The sequence below is a fragment of the Vulpes vulpes genome, chromosome X, assembly GCF_048418805.1.
Source record: "Vulpes vulpes isolate BD-2025 chromosome X, VulVul3, whole genome shotgun sequence".
In the NCBI taxonomy this organism is placed as follows: domain Eukaryota; kingdom Metazoa; phylum Chordata; class Mammalia; order Carnivora; family Canidae; genus Vulpes; species Vulpes vulpes.
In genome coordinates, this window is record NC_132796.1 from 120,864,934 (window position 1) to 120,881,590 (window position 16,657).

Sequence of the window (16,657 nt, forward strand, 5' to 3'; positions counted from 1 at the left end):
CGTGACCCGTACGACGCGCGGGCTGTGCTCTGTCCCCGCAGGCAGCCCCTTCTCCGTGAAGGTAACGGGAGAGGGCCGGGTGAAGGAGAGCATCACGCGCCGGCGACGGGCCCCGTCGGTAGCCAACGTTGGCAGTCACTGTGACCTCAGCCTGAAGATCCCCGGTAGGCACTGTGGGGAGCCAGGGAGGGGCCCTGGGGGGCCCCGGGGCCCAGGCCTCCTGCTCACCAGGCTGTCCCCACCTGCAGAAATTAGCATCCAGGACATGACAGCCCAGGTAACCAGCCCATCGGGCAAGACCCACGAGGCCGAGATCGTAGAAGGGGAGAACCATACCTACTGCATCCGCTTCGTGCCTGCTGAGATGGGCATGCACACGGTCAGCGTCAAGTACAAGGGCCAGCACGTGCCCGGGAGCCCCTTCCAGTTCACCGTGGGGCCCCTGGGGGAAGGGGGAGCACACAAAGTCCGCGCTGGAGGCCCCGGCCTGGAGCGGGCTGAAGCTGGAGTGCCAGGTACGCTTGCTTCCCGCCAGGGTTTTGCTCCACAGGGCTGGGGCGGCGCAGGGCAGCTGAGGAAGGAGCCAGCAGCCGTGCTGACGTCAGGAGAGCAGCCTTCCATGAGCACGCCCTGCTTTCCCACAGCTGAATTTAGCATCTGGACCAGGGAAGCTGGCGCTGGGGGCCTGGCCATTGCTGTCGAGGGCCCCAGCAAGGCTGAGATCTCCTTCGAGGACCGCAAGGACGGGTCCTGTGGTGTGGCTTATGTGGTCCAGGAGCCAGGTACGGAGAGCCTGGCTGGGGTCGCGGGGAGCGGCGCCTGGGTGTGGGTGTTGGCCTGGGTCTACACCGACAGCTCCACCTGGCTCCCACCCTCCACCCTGAGGGCCCAGGGCCACCCAGGCTGTTTGTGGGAAGTGGGAGGCGTCCGCACTGACCGACGGGGCCCTCCAAGCACGTCCTCTGTGCTCTCTCCCTGCCCAGGTGACTACGAGGTCTCAGTCAAGTTCAACGAGGAGCACATCCCCGACAGCCCCTTCGTAGTGCCTGTGGCTTCTCCGTCTGGCGATGCCCGCCGCCTTACTGTTTCTAGTCTTCAGGTGAGGCACCGAGAGAAACCGCCCGCCTGGGGCCCCTGGGCCCGGCCAGACCAGAGCCGCCGCACAGAGCAGGCCTTGGCCCTGTGTCAAGTGACCCGCCCAGCCCAGCTCGGGGCGCCGGGCCTCTGCTCTGGCCGGGTGCAGCCCACGCTTGGGGTTGGCAGGAACCACCCCTGCCCGCTGTGTGGAGTTTTTCTCGTGTCTCAGGTCTAAAGGCTTTGAACAGAAGCCTGTGCCCGTTGTGCACCGGGGCTGAGGTTTAAAGAGGGACAGCCTGCCAGGGCTGAGGGCTGCCCTCCGTCCCTGCTGCCTGGGTGTGTGAGTGCGAGTGTGGATCTGGGGGCGGGGGCGTGTGCGTGTAGCTTGCTGGCCCCCAAGAATCCGTGGCTCTCCCTCTTTAAACCAAATTGGACGCCAGATGGGTAAGTGTAACCCCAGGGGCCTTCCTGCTGCTGGGGCCCTGCTCTCCCATGCCCCAGCCACCGTGTCTAACCACATCTGCTGTGCTTCCAGGAGTCAGGGCTAAAGGTCAACCAGCCAGCCTCTTTTGCAGTCAGCCTGAACGGGGCCAAGGGGGCGATCGATGCTAAGGTGCACAGCCCCTCGGGAGCCCTGGAGGAGTGCTATGTCACAGAGATCGACCAAGGTGAGGCCCTGTCCCTGCCCGGGCCACCCACCCATCTTCCCTGGCCCTGCTGGGAGCAGCGGGCCTGCCCAGCTGGCTGGAAGCCACCTGAGAGTACAAAAGGAAGGTACAGATTCTGCAAGCAGGGCCCAAACTGGGGCTCCCTCAGCCAGGCGACCCCTCCCCGACTCCCGACCCAAGCCCTTGGGGGAGGCGTCTGGCTCAGAAGCCACAGGCACTAGGAAGGAGGCCTTCTGTAGGCAGTGCGATGCAGGCTCCCGGGGGAGACACCCGAAGTCCAGCCACAGGCTGGCCCCTCCTCAGCCAGGGCCTGGCCCTTGCAGGACGGGACCGAGGCAGCCTGGAGGTGAGCGGAGCTGGTTCAGCCAACTTCACTAGTCTCACGGCTACTCCCGCCCCTTCGCAGCCCCGAGACCTTCCCGTAGCCTCTGCGCCCCTGGTGACACGCAGGGGCTGTGGCGATCGTGGTAATCTGTAGGGACGCAGGGAGGCAGGTGCTCGGCTCGTAGGTTTGCAGGCCCCATGAGCGCCAACGAGGGGCTGCTCGGCCACCCACGGCTGCAGCCGTCAGGCTTCGGGGAGTGGGTGCTGCGGGGAGCGGGTACCCCGTGCGGTCCCTGGAAGAAGGGGGCGTGAGCCACACACACCTGCTGGACCGGTGGGCGAGGAGGCCTCCTCCCGGATGCCACGTGCTCGGTCCTGGAGAGCGGGGACCTCAGGCCCACAGCACGGCCCTCTGTCCCTCAGATAAGTATGCCGTACGCTTCATCCCGCGGGAGAACGGGGTCTACCTAATTGATGTCAAGTTCAATGGCACCCACATTCCTGGAAGCCCCTTCAAGATCCGAGTTGGGGAGCCTGGGCACGGAGGGGACCCAGGCCTGGTGTCTGCTTATGGAGCCGGCCTAGAAGGTGGTGTCACGGGTAGGTCGGTGGGCGCAGTTTCCAGTGTGTCTCAGCGACGACAGGGGGGCGCGTGGAGGTGACAGAGCTTCGCCGGGGGGCGGGGAGTGGGAGTCGGGGGATGGGGCAATGGGCCAGGCTGGCCCTTCCTGACCTCCCACGCCCCCAGGGAGCCCAGCTGAGTTTATCGTGAACACGAGCAACGCGGGAGCTGGTGCCCTGTCGGTGACCATCGATGGGCCCTCCAAGGTGAAGATGGATTGCCAAGAGTGCCCCGAGGGCTACCGTGTCACCTACACTCCCATGGCACCTGGCAGCTACCTCATCTCCATCAAGTATGGTGGCCCCTACCACATCGGGGGCAGCCCCTTCAAGGCCAAAGTCACAGGTGAGCTTGGCACCAGTCTGCTGGTGCCCAACCCAATGCCTGGCCCTCTGGCCACGTTGTAGTGCCCTACCCTGCCCTGCCCTGCCCTACCTGCAGGTCCCCGTCTCGTCAGCAACCACAGCCTCCATGAGACATCATCGGTGTTTGTGGACTCCCTGACCAAGACTGCCAGCGCCCCCCAGCACGGGGCCCTGGCAGGTTCCGCTGATGCCAGCAAGGTGCTGGCCAAGGGCCTGGGGCTGAGCAAGGCCTATGTGGGCCAAAAGAGCAGCTTCACGGTGGACTGCAGCAAAGCAGGTGGGTGCCCCGCCCCCGCCCTTCCAGAAAGACGAGGCCAGAGATAGGATGGGATGACCAGTGCCCGGGGACGGGGGCAGGGTTACGCGGGGTAGGAGGGCCTTTGGAGACATGCGTGGCACTTCTAAAGCCGCTTCCCATCTGCTCCCCCCGCCCCGCCATCGTCTCTACCCTTCAGGAAAGTGGCTTGGGAGGAACTAGAGTTTCCTGCGCTGGCCTGGGGAGCAGGGGAGCTGGCAACTCTTCAGGATGGGCTCTGTCACCCCTCAATAGATGTGGGTGGCAGGGGGAGGCCACCAGGGCGGAAAGAAGAGGGCTCGGCGTGTGCTCGGCTGAAGGGAGGAGGGCTTGGGGCATGCCACTGAGGCCCCTCTCCCCCCAGGCAACAACATGCTGCTGGTAGGGGTGCACGGCCCCCGGACGCCCTGCGAGGAGATCCTGGTGAAGCACGTGGGCAGCCGCCTCTACAGCGTGTCTTACCTACTCAAGGACAAGGGAGAGTACACGCTGGTGGTCAAGTGGGGTGACGAGCACATCCCGGGCAGCCCCTACCGTGTCCTGGTCCCCTGATCTCTGGGCCTGTGCCAGCTGCCAGCTCCCAGGACGAGACGTGCCCCCACACCCATCCCCCCAACCTGAGCAGCCCCCCTGGTCTCCTCAGCCCTGGAGCCCCGGCCAGCCCTGGCCGCCCCATCACCGCAGCCACCCCAGCCCTGCGTTGCACTCACCTGCCTCCACTTAGGCAAAGGAGAGAGGCGGGCAGAGGTAGCCTTTGGTGGCTCTGCCTATCTTCTTCGGTTCTGGGGGGGGGTGAGGGATGGGGGTAGTACGCACGACCACCCGCTAGTTCTCTTCCCCAGCCAAGAAGAATAAACGTTCTGCTTCCATTCTCCTGAGGGTGTCTCGAGCTTTCTTGGAGTGGGGCCTGCGGGATGGAGCAAAGTGTGGGTGCGAGCCACAGCTGCTAGCTCTCCAGGCCTGGCACCGGGGGCCCCTGTATTGCCCCACCCATGCCCCATCCCCAACTCTAGGAGGCCCACTGGCGCTCAAGTCTTCTCTGCCCTCCTGGGTTCACACCAACGTAGGGTGAGAGGTGTGTAGCACCCCCAGAACAGGACCTGATGCCGGTGCCATTTCCCCAGGCCACACCAGGAACAGATCCGGTCCTAAGGGAGAGCCAGGCCAAGATCAGACTGCTGGAGGCAAGGTGCTGGGTGGGAGGGCCGGATAAACAGGCCTTGAAGTCCCAGCAGGCCCTGGCCATCTCCCAGGCTTTTTTTTTTTTTTAAGATTTTATTTATTTATTCATGAGAGAGAGGAAGAGAGAGAGGCAGAGAAGCAGGCTCCGTGCGGGGAGCCCGACGTGGGACTCGATCCCAGGTTTCCAGGATCACGCCCTGGGCTGAAGGCGGCGCTAAACCGCCAACCCACCCGGGCTGCCCTCCTAGGCTTCTTAAATGTGCCACCGTGCCCGTGGGACAAGGGGCTGACTTGAGGACCTCCACTGCAAGGGATCTCAAGGCCGCTCAGCGGACAGGCGGATCCGTTCGAGGTGGCCAGTTTGTCGACCTCCCACCCCAGCCCCATAACCCTGTGTCACCTCCCTCCTGCCCTGACAAGGCCTTGCCATGGATCCCTCTTGTCAGCACAGTGGGGTCACCTGAGGCCCTCGCTTCTCTCCTACGCGGCATCCGTCCCTCACTTCCCATGAACCACCCAACTACCTTCCAGTCTAAAAAACCTATCAAACCCTCCAAGGCTCTGGCCCAGTTCTGCGGCCATCTACACAGCACTGCTGATCTCCCTGCGGCCACGACAGCCACCCCTCTACGGCACCCGCACGTGCAGGGCAGGGCGTTAAACACAACCAGGCCTCAGCTTCCGGGCCTCCCCGACCCCCACCGCCACCTGGCAGCTCCAGGCCTGCTGGCAACACCTGCATTAGGAAGCACGTTCTGGGCCAGCGAGACGCAGCGCCTAGGGGCGCTTCTCCCAGCCCGCTGAAGCCCCAGGAGCCCAGGAAAGGGAGAAAGAGGACCAGGCAGTGGCCACCTTCCCAAGGCACACACCCCCCTCCCCAAACACGCTAGGAAAACCCACAGCACGTGGAGTCACTGATCAGGAGAGTGGCGCTCGGTCATCTCCGTTCGTGACTGCGGGCCTGCCGGCCCGGGACACCCCTGCCCACCCGAGGCAGAGGGCACCGGAGAAGGCGCTCAGGCCCCGCCGCCAGGCGAGCTGGCCAGGCCCCCACGGAAGACGCTCAGGAGCTGAGCCCCGCTAACCTGGGATCCCCGGCCCTCCCCGGGCGGCTGTGACCCGCGTCGGGCGGCCAGGCCAGGAGATGCCAGCCGGGGGACAGCCCCGCATGGAGGCCACAGGCCGGGCCCGAGCCCAACACCCCCCCAGCAGGGGCAAGAGAGAGCGGGACCGGGAGGCCGTCCCTGCGAGGGCTCGGGGGTACACAGGCCCATGGCACCTGGCCAAGGCGCGCCAGGGCTCCATCCTGCGGGGGACAGACGGCCTGGGACCCTCCAACCCCCCCGCACCCAGCCAGGCTCCCAGGCTCGGGCACCGGGTGAGGAGGCCTGGTAGGTCCCCCAGAGCCAGCAGAGGGCGAGGCTCAGCCCCAGCAGGCCCCACACCAGCCCCCAACCAGGCCTGGCCCCACGTCATCCACTAGGTCCAGGGAAGGGACGGGGTCACCCTGGTCGGGAGCACCCCCGGCCCGCAGGTCCCGGCTGGTCCCCAGGTCCAGGCAGACCCAGGAAGCAGATGGCCGAGCCGACCACCCCTGCCCCACAGGCAGCCTCCAGCCCTGGCCCAGCCACACCTCTACGGCGGACCCTCCCCTGTGTCCCCCCCCCCCCCCGCCTACCCAGGTAAGGAAAGGGGAGCACTGGGCCTGCGGGGGTGCTGGGGCTGCCGCTCCCCTGAGACGGTGACGGAGTCCCAGCACTTGAACACAGGGAATGTCAATCTGGGGACTGTCGGGGGTCCCTTGGGCCACCCAGCCCCCGTGGGCTCACCCCACTCCAGGGGGCGGGGCCAAAGTGCTCCAGGGCAGCCCCACCGCCAGGGCCCCAACACAGCCAGGGGGACGAGGCTGGGGTGGCCGCCTGGACAGGCAGGGTCGGGAGCACGCAGGTGCCGGGGGACATGGGCACCTCAGGTGCACTCAGCACTCTGCTGCCGTGGACCGCGGTGTCCTGGGCCCAGGCCGGCTGCGGGCAGGCCCCCCGGAGGGCGGGGTCTCCTCCTCGGGGGCAGGTGCCTCCAGGGGCGCGTCACCCAGCAGCCCCCGCCCCACCCGCTCAGAGATTGGGTGACGGGCCAGCCTCCGCCACTACCCGCGGGACCGTCCCCGAAGGTGTCACTGAGCCACCCTGAGGCCGCAGCCAGGGGCGGCGGAGGGTGAGGGGAGCCCTGCACAGTGGGGGCGGCTGCCTTTGCCCTGGATCAGCACCCTGCAGAGGACAGGCCAGCACACGAGGCGGGGAGAGAGGCTGGCCCCTGGGGGGGGGCGTGGGGACCTGCCGGCCACTCCCAGGGCGGCCACCAGGGGGAGCCCCTGTTCACGGGGGGAAGGAGGGCTGAGCACCCACCAGGCCTCCGAGGGACAGGCCTGCGGATGGTGAGATCGCGCGTGGCCCAGGGCTGTGGATCCAGGGGCCTCGGTGTGTCCGGGGAGCCCTCTCAGGACCCCGCGGCCCTGCCCCTGCTGACGGGTGTCCCCGGGAGCCCGAGCACGTCCACGAGGCAAGGGGCAGGCCCAGCCAGCACCGTGGCCTGTGCCTCTGCGCCCGGGGAGCCCAACCGGCTCCAGAGACACCCGCCGTCCTCGGGCTTGACGGGCACAGGGCGGCCACCAGGGGCCCCGCAGCGACAGCCAGCAGGAGAAGCGGCCCCCGGAAGCTGCATGACACAGCAGAGCTGCCGAGCCAGTGGGAGCATGTCACCGGGGAGTCCCGTGCGAGTCCCCGCGGGGGGGAGGACGCGGTGGCACCTCTCTGGAGCAAGGACGGGCCGACACCCGCTCCTCTGTGCCCCTGCCCGCGGCCCTGCCACCCCCAGCCGGGCCGCCCCCACCTGGGCTGTGCCCCTGGGGCCTGTCCTCCGCACCTGCTGCCCCTGCCCACTTGGCAGCCGCCGGGGAGGCTGGATGGCGGGGAGGCCAGGGCAGTGGGGGAGGCCGGGAGCAGGCCTGTGTGCACACAGAGGGGACCCCTGCCTCAGGGCGGCCGGTCCCCCCACGCGGGAGGAGGAGAAGACGGGGTGGGGGCAGGCCGGAGCCCCTGGGTGGGGCCCTGGGAGCCGGGAACCTGCTGCCACCCAGCCTGGGGGACGACAGCTCCCCCGCGGGGTGCCCACGGGCTTCGGTGACGGCAAGGGCTTCCTGGGCCTCCCCCGCACCGGGCGGCGAACTCCTGCCAGAGGCCGGAAGGTGCCCCCCGGTGGGCCTCCCCCAGGCAATGGGGTCTCCCCTCCCCCTGGGCTGTGCCCGAGGTTGGCGACCCTCTGAAGCCGCGGGGCCACCGCTCACTCAGTGGGCTGAGTGTCCCCTCTTGGTCTGGGCTCAGGTCACGGCGTCAGGGTCCTGGGATGGAGGCCGTGGGGCTCCCGGCTCAGCGGGGAGTCGGCTTGGGGATCCTGTCCCGCCCTCTCCCTCTGCCCCTCCTGGTCCCTTCGGTCTCAAAAAATAAACGTTTCTTTTTTTAAAGCTTTCATTTATTTATCCGTGAGAGAGGCAGAGACACAGGCAGGGGGAGACGCTGGCTCCCCGCGGGGAGCCCGGCGGGGGACTGGATCCTACACCCCGGGATCAGGCCCCAAGCCCAAGGCAGGCGCCCAAGCGCTGAGCCAGCCAGGCACCCCTCAACTGAATCAATCTTAAAAAAGAAAAGTAAGGACAAGCCTGGAGAGTCCGATGACACCCAAACTCAAGTTGTGTGCCTGACCAAAGACAAACCCCAAACCGCAGAGTCAAGGGACAAGTGACAGGCGGGGAAAAAATAGCAGGCAGATGTGACTCAGCGCCTCTCCTGACACGCAGAGCGCCAAGTGTCCACAAGGAAAAGGCCGAGGCGCCCGCGGGCGGGCGGAGGGGCGGGGACGCCGAGGCCGAGGCCAGCCGAAGGCCACTCACCGGACCCGCGGCCAGGACACGCTCCCGGGCCAGGGTCCCGAGCTGCTCGCTCCGGGGGCACACGGTGGCCAGGGACCGGCCTTGCCCTCCACCTGCGCTCCCTCCGACGGCGAGCCCCGGGCCAGAGCGCCGCCGTGGGTGGGGGAGCCGGGGCAGGGAGCTGGGAAGAAGGGGTGCGAGGGGCAGCGCCCCAGGAGAGGCGGGCCGCGCGGAGCAGAGCGCTGGGGGCCCCACGGCCACTGTCGCCGTCCAGGCCGCTCCTCTCCCGCCCGAGCGCGCCGCGGGGTCTGCGCCCTGCAGTCCGAGGTCCTCGCCTCCCGTCTCCCCGGCCGGCGCCCCTGTCTCCTGGAGTCCACGTGCTGTCACCCGGGCCTGGGGCCGCCCGGCAGCGCCCCGAGCCGCCGCCCCTTGCCCCGGGCCGAGGCCGCTCCCTCCCGCGCACCCAGGCAGGGCAGGGTGACCGCCGCTCAGCAGGAAGTCCCGACCCCTCGAGGGCTGCAGCGCCCTGCGCCGGCCGCGGCGACCCTGCGAAGGAGCCGGGCCCAGGAGGGCAGGGAGCATGCGCACACCTAGGACTCCCGGCCCGGGCACGGCTGCTCACGGGGGGGTGGGAGGGGTGGGGGGGGTGGGGGGGGGGCGTTCCCGGCCACGCAGCCGCAGCAGCCGCTGCAGCCCGGAGCTGCCCGAGGCGCCGTTCTCAGGCCCCACCTCGGGTGTGCAAGGTCAGAGTCCGGGGCGGAGCCCGCGATCCGAGTGTGAGCAGACCCTGCGGGGCTTCCCATGCGGCCCTGCAGCGTGAGAACCGCGGCGCGCCCGGTCCGGAAGGCCCCGCTCCTCGAGCAGCCTGGAGCCGCCCGAGCCGGCGCACCCTGCTGCGCTCCCCTGGGCGGGCCGGCAGGCGGCACAGCTGACGGCCGCGGGGCGGGGGCCGGAGCGGCCCGGGCGTGCGGGTGCACGACTCCCTCCCGGGCACACCTGCCCGGGGCCGCGGGAAACGCTTCCTTACCTTCCTGCCGTGCCCACCGCACGAGTGTGCACACATGCCCCGGGGAGCACCGCGCCCCCGCGCACTGGCCGCCGCCCTGCCCACCTGCCCGGGTACTGGGCGTGCGTGTGCACGCGTGTGTGTGTGTGCGTGTGCGCGTGCGTGTGCGCGTGCTGCCGGGACCTCGGGACCCGCGCTTTACAGAGAACCGTCCCCGCGCACTGGCCGCCGCCCTGCCCACCTGCCCGGGTACTGGGCGTGCGTGTGCACGCGTGTGCGTGTGCGTGTGCGCGTGCTGCCGGGACCCCGGGACCCGCGCTTTGCAGAGAACCGTCCGCGGCACCCCGACGGTGCTGGAACACAGTGGCCTGCTGCAGGGGGTGCGCGCGGCGGGGCCCTGGCGGCCGGGGCGAGGAGCAGGGCGCGCGCGTGGGTGTGGCAGGGCCACGGTCGGGGTTGGCCCTGCGAGGGGGACCGCCCAGGAGCCCCTCGCCGAGCGGCTCTCAGGGGCCAGGCCTGCGACAGACTCGGTCCCCGGTCGCCCCGGGGGTTCCCCGCCCCCCTGACCCGACTCCAGCCCCGGAGGCCCCGGAACACGGCGCCCGGCCGACTGCGGCTCAGACTCCCAGGACGGCGCGGCGGGACCTGCAGGGCGCGCGGGACAGGAGCCCGACAGAGCCCTCCGCGGCGCCCCGGGGCCCGGACGCCCTAGGGGCTTCTCCTCGGCCTCCGCCCGGAAGGACGGAGCCCCCAGGCCTCGGGGAAGGCGGCCGCCGGCCTGGCCCAGATCCCCGGAGCGGCGGGGCCGGAGCCCAGGGACCCGGGCACGTCGGGAAGGCTGGGCCGTGGTTCCCGCGCGCTGGCCCCGCCCCGACGCCCCGGGGAGTCCCCCTCAGGTCCCTCAGCGCATGCGCGGGGCCCCCGCCCCGCCCTCCTGGCCCGCCCCTTCCGCTTCGCTCCGCCAATCACGAAGCTCTGTTCCTGACGGGCCCGCCCCCTGGCCGCCTGAGAAAGCCCGGCCCCTGGGGACCTGACGGACGCCCCGCTGCCCAATCACAACCCGCAGGCCCCTCGGGCCCCGCCCCCGCGCCCCCTCCTAGCCCCGGGCCGGGGAGCGGCTGGAGGCCTGGACGCGGGTCCCCGGGCCTCGGAGGTGGCCTGGGGACTGGGGACTCTGCAGAGTCGCCCTGCCTGTGTGCTTTGGTTTGAACTTGGGTCTGGGAGCGAGGAAACTCCGGGCAGTGACCCGGAGCCGCCAGGGCGCTTCGCGCGGTTCCCCCGGGGCCGGCGTGTTGCACGACTGCGCGGGGGCACACTAGCAAATGGCACGGGGGCACCCGAGGGCCGCTCGGGGCGTGGTGCGTCCGTGTGCGCGCGCGCGGCCCCGCACGCGGGTAGATCCAAGTGACCCCTCGGGCATCCTGCCCACTCGTTCCCTCGCGAGGAGCCCCCCGTGGGCCTAAGCACAGCCTCTTCCCCTCTCCTCCCGCCCCTCGGCCACCAGTGCTGTGTTCTGGCCTAGCGCTTGGTCCCTTGATCACTGAGGGAAATGGACCGGTGCGCTGTGCAGGCCGCATCAGTAACCTGGGGCGATGCCCCCCCACCCCGCCTCCCCTCACACCACGCCCTGGAGGCCCATCCAGATTGCTGCGTGTGTCCACAGTCGGTTCTTCCTTCCTACTGCGAGCTGCAGCCTTTCCCTGGGGCAGCCAGGGGGCACGCGCCTGTTGCCAGCTGCGGGTTCCTACCACTACACCTGCTGGAACATTCATGGACACGTTTCCGTGTCATCCTGTGTCCATCTGTTTGGTATAAATGGCCAAGGGTACAATGGTGGGGCCTGTGGCGATGGACGCTTGGCTTTAAAGTCTATCTTCTTCGGGATACCCCGGGGGGCTCAGCGGTTTAGCGCCTGCCTTGGGCCCAGGGCGCGATCCTGGAGTCCCGGGATCGGTCCGGGTTGGACTCCCTGCATGGAGCCTGCTTCTCCCTCTGCCTGTGTCTCTGTCTCTCTCTATCTCTCTCTGTGTCTATCATGAGTAAATAAATAAGTCTTAAAAAGAATAAAGTCTATCTCCTTGGAGTCCTCTCTGCACCCACTGTGGGGCTGGGGCTCAAGATCCCGAGATCGAGAGTCCCACGCTCTGCAGACTGAGCCAGCCCACGCCCCTGGACGCTTAATTTTAAGGACCTGCCGGAGGGGCAGCCCTGATGGCCCAGCGCTTTGGCACCGCCTTTGACCCAGGCCATGATCCTGGAGAATCAGGATGAAATCCCTCATGAATAAATGAATAAAATCTTAAAAAAAAATAGGTCTGCGGAAACCTTCCAGGTCTTTAAACAAACGTCTAGCTCACTGCTTCTCGGGCTGCATGGCTTTGACAGCATCCATGTACCATAGTTTACATAATGCGTCCCCCCAGTTGGTGGTACTTGTCCCTTTCTCCTCTCTCTCTGCGGTTCATCGCAGCGCTGCAAGTCCACACCGTGAAGGTGTCAATCGCCCTCCAGGCCGCTCCGTCTTCCTGGTGGAATCGCCAGGTCACGGCCTGTGGGCACTGGACGTCTTAATACGCAAAGTAATTGCCTCCCCGAAGGACGCGCACTTGCCCTCCACTAGGGCTCTTAGTTCTCTGTCACGAATGTCGCACGTGTTTCCCTCAGTACGTCTTTGTCTTGAAAGACTCAGCTTGCTGGTTGGGCTGTCAAGAGGTTATGGGTGTTGGGCGCCGGGTGGCTCAGCGGTTGAGCGTCTGCCTTTGGCTCAGGGCGTGATCCCGGGGTCCTGGGCTCCCCACAGGGAGCTGCTTCTCCCTCTGCCTGTGTCTCTGCCTCTCTCTGTGTGTCTCTCAGGCAGAGACAGAGACACAGTGAGAGGGAGAAGCAGGCCCCATGCAGGAAGCCCGACGGAGGACTCGATCCCGGGTCCAGGATCATGCCCCGGGCCGAAGGCAGGCGCTAAACCACTGAACCACCCAGAGATACCCCTCAAAAAGTCTTTTTTTAAAAAAAAACAGAGAAGTTATGCCTCTTTTTTAAGATTTTACTTTGAAGCGCTGTGTACACCCACGTGGGCCTCGCACTCACAACCCGGAGGTCCAGTTGCTTGCTCCGCAGCGGAGCCGGCCAGGCGCCCCGAAGTTGCACTCGTTTGTAGGACCAAATGTACGAAGCTCCCAGTCGATGATCCTGGGCACAAAGGCCTCTTCCCTCGCGTGAGGCCGGTCAGGTGACTGGGGGGGGGGGGGAGCTCGGCAGTCCCCGCTGCCAGTCCCTCCGCGCCCCGCGCTGGCAGGGTGGCCCGCTGGGCCCATCGCCGCGGCCCCGGGAGTCGTCCACACGGTCCCGTGCTGCCCGGGGCCGCAGGGTGGGGGCCGGCCCTGCCGCTCTGCCCCCGGGCCCTGCCGACCAGGGATGCCAGTCCCGTGCCGGAGAAGGGCGGGAAGTGGGGGATGGGGAAAGGTTAGTGACGCTGTTTCAGTGCATCGGTGGCCCGCGGGTCAGCCAGGGAGATCCCTGGGGAGCAGAGCCAGGGAATGAGAGGAGCGAGCGGGGCTGAGGCCGCGGCTGCGGGGGGAGCTGCCCTGGGGTCCCGGGTGCCGGGGGGACGGCTTTCAGCAGGGACAGCAGGTCCTGCCCACCCAAACCCAGGTTCTGGAAGGGTGAGCTCCGCGGGGAAGGAAGGACAGGGATAGGAAAAGAGGTGGGCGTGACTGAGCTGCGGGTGGGGGCGCGGGGGAGATGCCCCCACTCCAGTCCCAGTGTCCCCGCCGAGCAGGGGCTGCCTTCCCCTCCCCTGGCTGCCGGCCGAGGGGCTCCAGCGGGCCCCCCGCTGCTGGAGGAGCCGCCCCCCACCGTCCTGCCAGCACTGCTGGCTCCTGACCCAGCTCCCCAGGGGGGAGCCCCGTCTCCAGGTGAGGAAAGGAGGAGGCCCTCCAGCGGGTGGGGCGGCTTCCTCTGCACCCGCGGCTGGCAGGCAGCTGAGGCCCCGTCCGGGCGCGGGGCTGCCAGCCCAGCCCTTCGGGGGGCCTGCTCTGCAGTCCCCCGGGGATCCCGCAGGCTCCTGAGGCCTGAGAGGGGGCCTGGGGCCAGCACGCAGCCGAGGGCGGAGGGTGAGCCCGAGAAGGGCCTGCTCACGTGGTTAACCGTGTGTGTGCGTGTGTGGGCGCCGTGTGCGGAGGGGCCTGCGCCTCAGGGTCTGGCCTTTGAATCCTGCTGAGCTCGCGGAGGGTGCTCACAGGTATTTACACACGTTTTGCACTACTGGGGTAGAAAGCCAGTCACTCCGCACGTGGCCAACAGCCCCTGAGCTACACGGACCCGAGGACCCAGGGCAAGGCGTCCCGGGAAGAGCCGTCATCCGAGGGGCCGGGCCAGCCGCAGCTGGGCGGCCGGTCGCCAGGGCCGCACCTCTGGGTGTCGGGGTGGGGCGTCCCAGCCCCAGGCTGGGCGCAGGGCTTCCTTCAAACACAGGGAAGCGTCCCGGCAGGTGTGGGAAAGCACACGAGGCCTAAGAACCAGGGTCATTGCAGCAGGAATGGTGGGGGGGGGCTGTCTCCGGGGCCTCAGCAGCCCCCTCCTGCGGGGGGTCCCCCCTCGGAGGGTCACGTGGCTTCCTCCTTCCCCGTGGGCGGCCGCAGTCCCCCCAGGGAGGCCGGGTCTCGGCTCTTCCAAGGCCCTGGGTGCTTCCGACGCCAGCCCCCCCCACTGCCCTCGCCCTGGGCCTCAGCTTCCTCCCACAGCCCTGGGGCTACGGGCTGCTCCCCGCAGTCCCCGCAGTCAGGCCGAGGCCCCTGCTGCTCGCGTGCAGTTCCCTCCGCGGAGGGACTGTTTCTAGAATGCTGACTCCTGCCGCCTGATTGGGGACTGAACCGGCGCGGCCTCGGAGCTTGGGGCGGCTCCGCCCTTGCCCTTGGGGGGTGAGGCTCCCGGCGGCAGGGACCCCCAGGCGGCAGGCTCAGGCCGGCGCGGGGAGGCGCGGGGAGCCGGGGGCAGGAGGGTGCTCCCCTGCCGTCGTGGCGCTCACCATGGCTGTGAGGTCGGGGTGTGCGAGGAGCCCGGGGCGCCCCGGCAGCGAGCGGCGAGGAGGGGACGAGCGCAGGGTCCTTCCCTGTCCGCTGGGCTCACAGTAGGACCAGCGGCGCCCCTGCACCGCAGCCCCCCAAATCCTCTTACTCGCTCTCCCTCAAGGGCTCAGGGCTGGAAATCAGACACGGGGTTTCATTGTGCGGCTCACAGATGCCAACGTCAGTGGAATTCCCAGGCTCTCTGCGTTTCCCACGTGCAAGGGAGGCCGGCGTGGAGGAGCACGGCCCTGTAGCCTGGAATTGGGACCCACGGTTGGCCTCGCTGGGAGCTGAGAATTGGGGTGCCCTGGGTGCCTGTGAGCCCTGCTTGTGGGTGGAAGTAGTTTGTTTTTGCGTCTAAGGGAGTAGTATTTCCTCGCTAGAGGAATGTGGCATTACTTCTGGGGTAGGTGCCTTGCAAGGGAACTCAGTTGTCCTTGTGTCCCCGTGCAACAGCCCCTTTACCATTCAACCCATTACTAGGGTGCAATAATAGTATGTGCCCCGGGGACCAAGTCTGAACCATGAGGAAATAGCCCACAGATCAGTATAAATCCCCAGATTTAACTGGGGATTCACAAATGAGTCCAATTTGATTTTGCATCGCAGTGCATTCTCGGGCTGTCACAGTAAGTAAGGAGGTGAATTGAGACACTCAGTGGTGCTGAAACCACTGATTGTGGTGCACTTAGGAGAAGTTCTAGATTGAATGTGTTAGCGCGTGCGCTGGTGGGAAATCTAGCCCCACACTTGGTTTGTTGACTGCAATTTGGACTCACTGCTGTCCTTATTTGATTTTTTTTAAAGATTGTATTTATTTATTTATGAGACACACAGAGACAAAGAGAGTCATTGGTAGAGGGAGAAGCAGGCTCCCTGTGGGGAGCCTGACGTGGGACTCTATCCCAGGACCTCGGGGTCACGCCCTGAGCCAAAGCAGATGCTCAACCACTGTGCCACCCAGGTTCCCGTACTTGATGGGTTTCAGTGCTAGGATTGCCTCTGTATGAGGTAGAGAAGGGAATCCAACATGTTAGGGGGAGGAAAAAAAAAGTGTTAGATAGAGGGACGCCTGGGTAGCTCAGTGGTTGAGCGAGTGCCTTCAGCCCAGGGAGTGATCCTGGAGACCCGAGATCGAGAACGACGTCCGGCTCCCTGCATGGAGCCTGCTTCTCCATCTGCTTGTGTCTGTGCCTCTCTATCTTTCATGAATAAATAAATAAAATCTTTTTAAAAAAGTGTTAGAGGGAGGGCAATTTGTAGGTTCATTCATCACAGTGGATCTGAACACCCCACTCTATGTTCCATGGAAAGGCCTAGAGGCAGCTGTTTTTATTTTTTTTTATTTTTTAAAAGATTATTTATTTATTTATTTATTTATTTATTTATTTATTTATTTATTTATTTATGAGAGACACATACAGAGAGAGAGAAAGAGAGAGAGACAGGCAGAGGGAGAAGCAGGCTCCATGCAGGGAGCCTGAGGTGGGACTCGACCGTAGAACCTGAGGATCACGCCCTGGGCTGAAGGCAGGCTCTATACTGCTGAGCCACCCGGGGACCCCGAAGCAGCTCTTTTTAGTGAAGCTTTGAGAGAACATTTAGAGTGGGAACCCTTGCATCTTTCAAAAGCTCTGAAAAGCTCACCATGGGGCTGCCTGGAAGGCTCAGCTGGTAAAGCATGAGAGTCTTGATCCCTGGGTCAAGAGTTCAAGCCCTCAAAAAAAAAAAATTTTTTTAAGATCATCATGAATGAAATAAGAAGCCAGAACGGTGTACCATGTTTGATACACATAACTCTAAATGCTGTAGGTTGGGAACAAAATAACCTTTCGTTGTCCTGGTGGAATCATACTGTTACGGAGTTTCCAGAACCACGGGAGCTGGGTTCCCTGGGAAGCCCTCTGCACTACTGCTGTAAGGAGAAACCACAGGAGACCTGCGGGCATTTACTCAAGTGACAGTCGTCCTGGAGAAGAACTGGTGTGCTTGGTCAGGAGTGCCTCCTTGGTAGGCCACACCTATCAAGTGACACGGTTAAGACCTTGCCATCTTTGTCCTGTTCCCCACCTCCAGAACGGTGGGCACTTCTGGCCGGGACTGAGATGGCTGGTAACTGCAGCGCCG

General features: G+C 66.1%; 2 protein-coding genes across 3 annotated transcripts in view; one reads left to right on the top strand and one right to left on the bottom strand.

Annotated features, from left to right (window-relative positions):
* The window catches only part of FLNA (filamin A), a 25,236-nt gene extending 21,007 nt beyond the window's left edge, over positions 1 to 4,229 (top strand). For both annotated transcript variants that reach the window (XM_072744738.1, XM_072744737.1), the window contains 9 exons: positions 42 to 164; positions 249 to 515; positions 645 to 782; positions 984 to 1,099; positions 1,613 to 1,745; positions 2,493 to 2,669; positions 2,818 to 3,036; positions 3,133 to 3,333; positions 3,716 to 4,229. In XM_072744738.1, the coding sequence (XP_072600839.1) occupies positions 42 to 164; positions 249 to 515; positions 645 to 782; positions 984 to 1,099; positions 1,613 to 1,745; positions 2,493 to 2,669; positions 2,818 to 3,036; positions 3,133 to 3,333; positions 3,716 to 3,903 (1,562 nt within the window). In that variant the 3' untranslated portion in view covers positions 3,904 to 4,229. The remainder of the gene's footprint in view (positions 1 to 41; positions 165 to 248; positions 516 to 644; positions 783 to 983; positions 1,100 to 1,612; positions 1,746 to 2,492; positions 2,670 to 2,817; positions 3,037 to 3,132; positions 3,334 to 3,715) is intronic.
* On the bottom strand, positions 4,119 to 12,778 carry LOC112911492 (uncharacterized). The gene is made up of 4 exons (XM_072743538.1): positions 12,552 to 12,778; positions 12,052 to 12,166; positions 9,486 to 10,323; positions 4,119 to 4,258 (listed from the first exon to the last, which is right to left on the bottom strand). The coding sequence occupies exons 1-4, from the start codon at positions 12,776 to 12,778 to the stop codon at positions 4,119 to 4,121; spliced, it is 1,320 nt and encodes a 439-aa protein (XP_072599639.1).
* Positions 12,779 to 16,657: the final 3,879 nt, after the last annotated feature.

What these genes read in the sequence shown, in the direction of transcription:
- LOC112911492 (XM_072743538.1), bottom strand. Translation starts at nt 12,778, where the DNA reads ATGGGCCCAGCGGGCCACCCTGCCAGCGCGGGGCGCGGAGGGACTGGC. An exon ending in AGCAACTGGACCTCCGGGTT is followed by an intron (nt 12,167 to 12,551) that starts GTGAGTGCGAGG and finishes ACCTCTTGACAG; the next exon opens with CCCAACCAGCAAGCTGAGTC. An exon ending in GCGGTGGGCACGGCAGGAAG is followed by an intron (nt 4,259 to 9,485) that starts GTAAGGAAGCGT and finishes TCCATCCCGCAG; the next exon opens with GCCCCACTCCAAGAAAGCTC.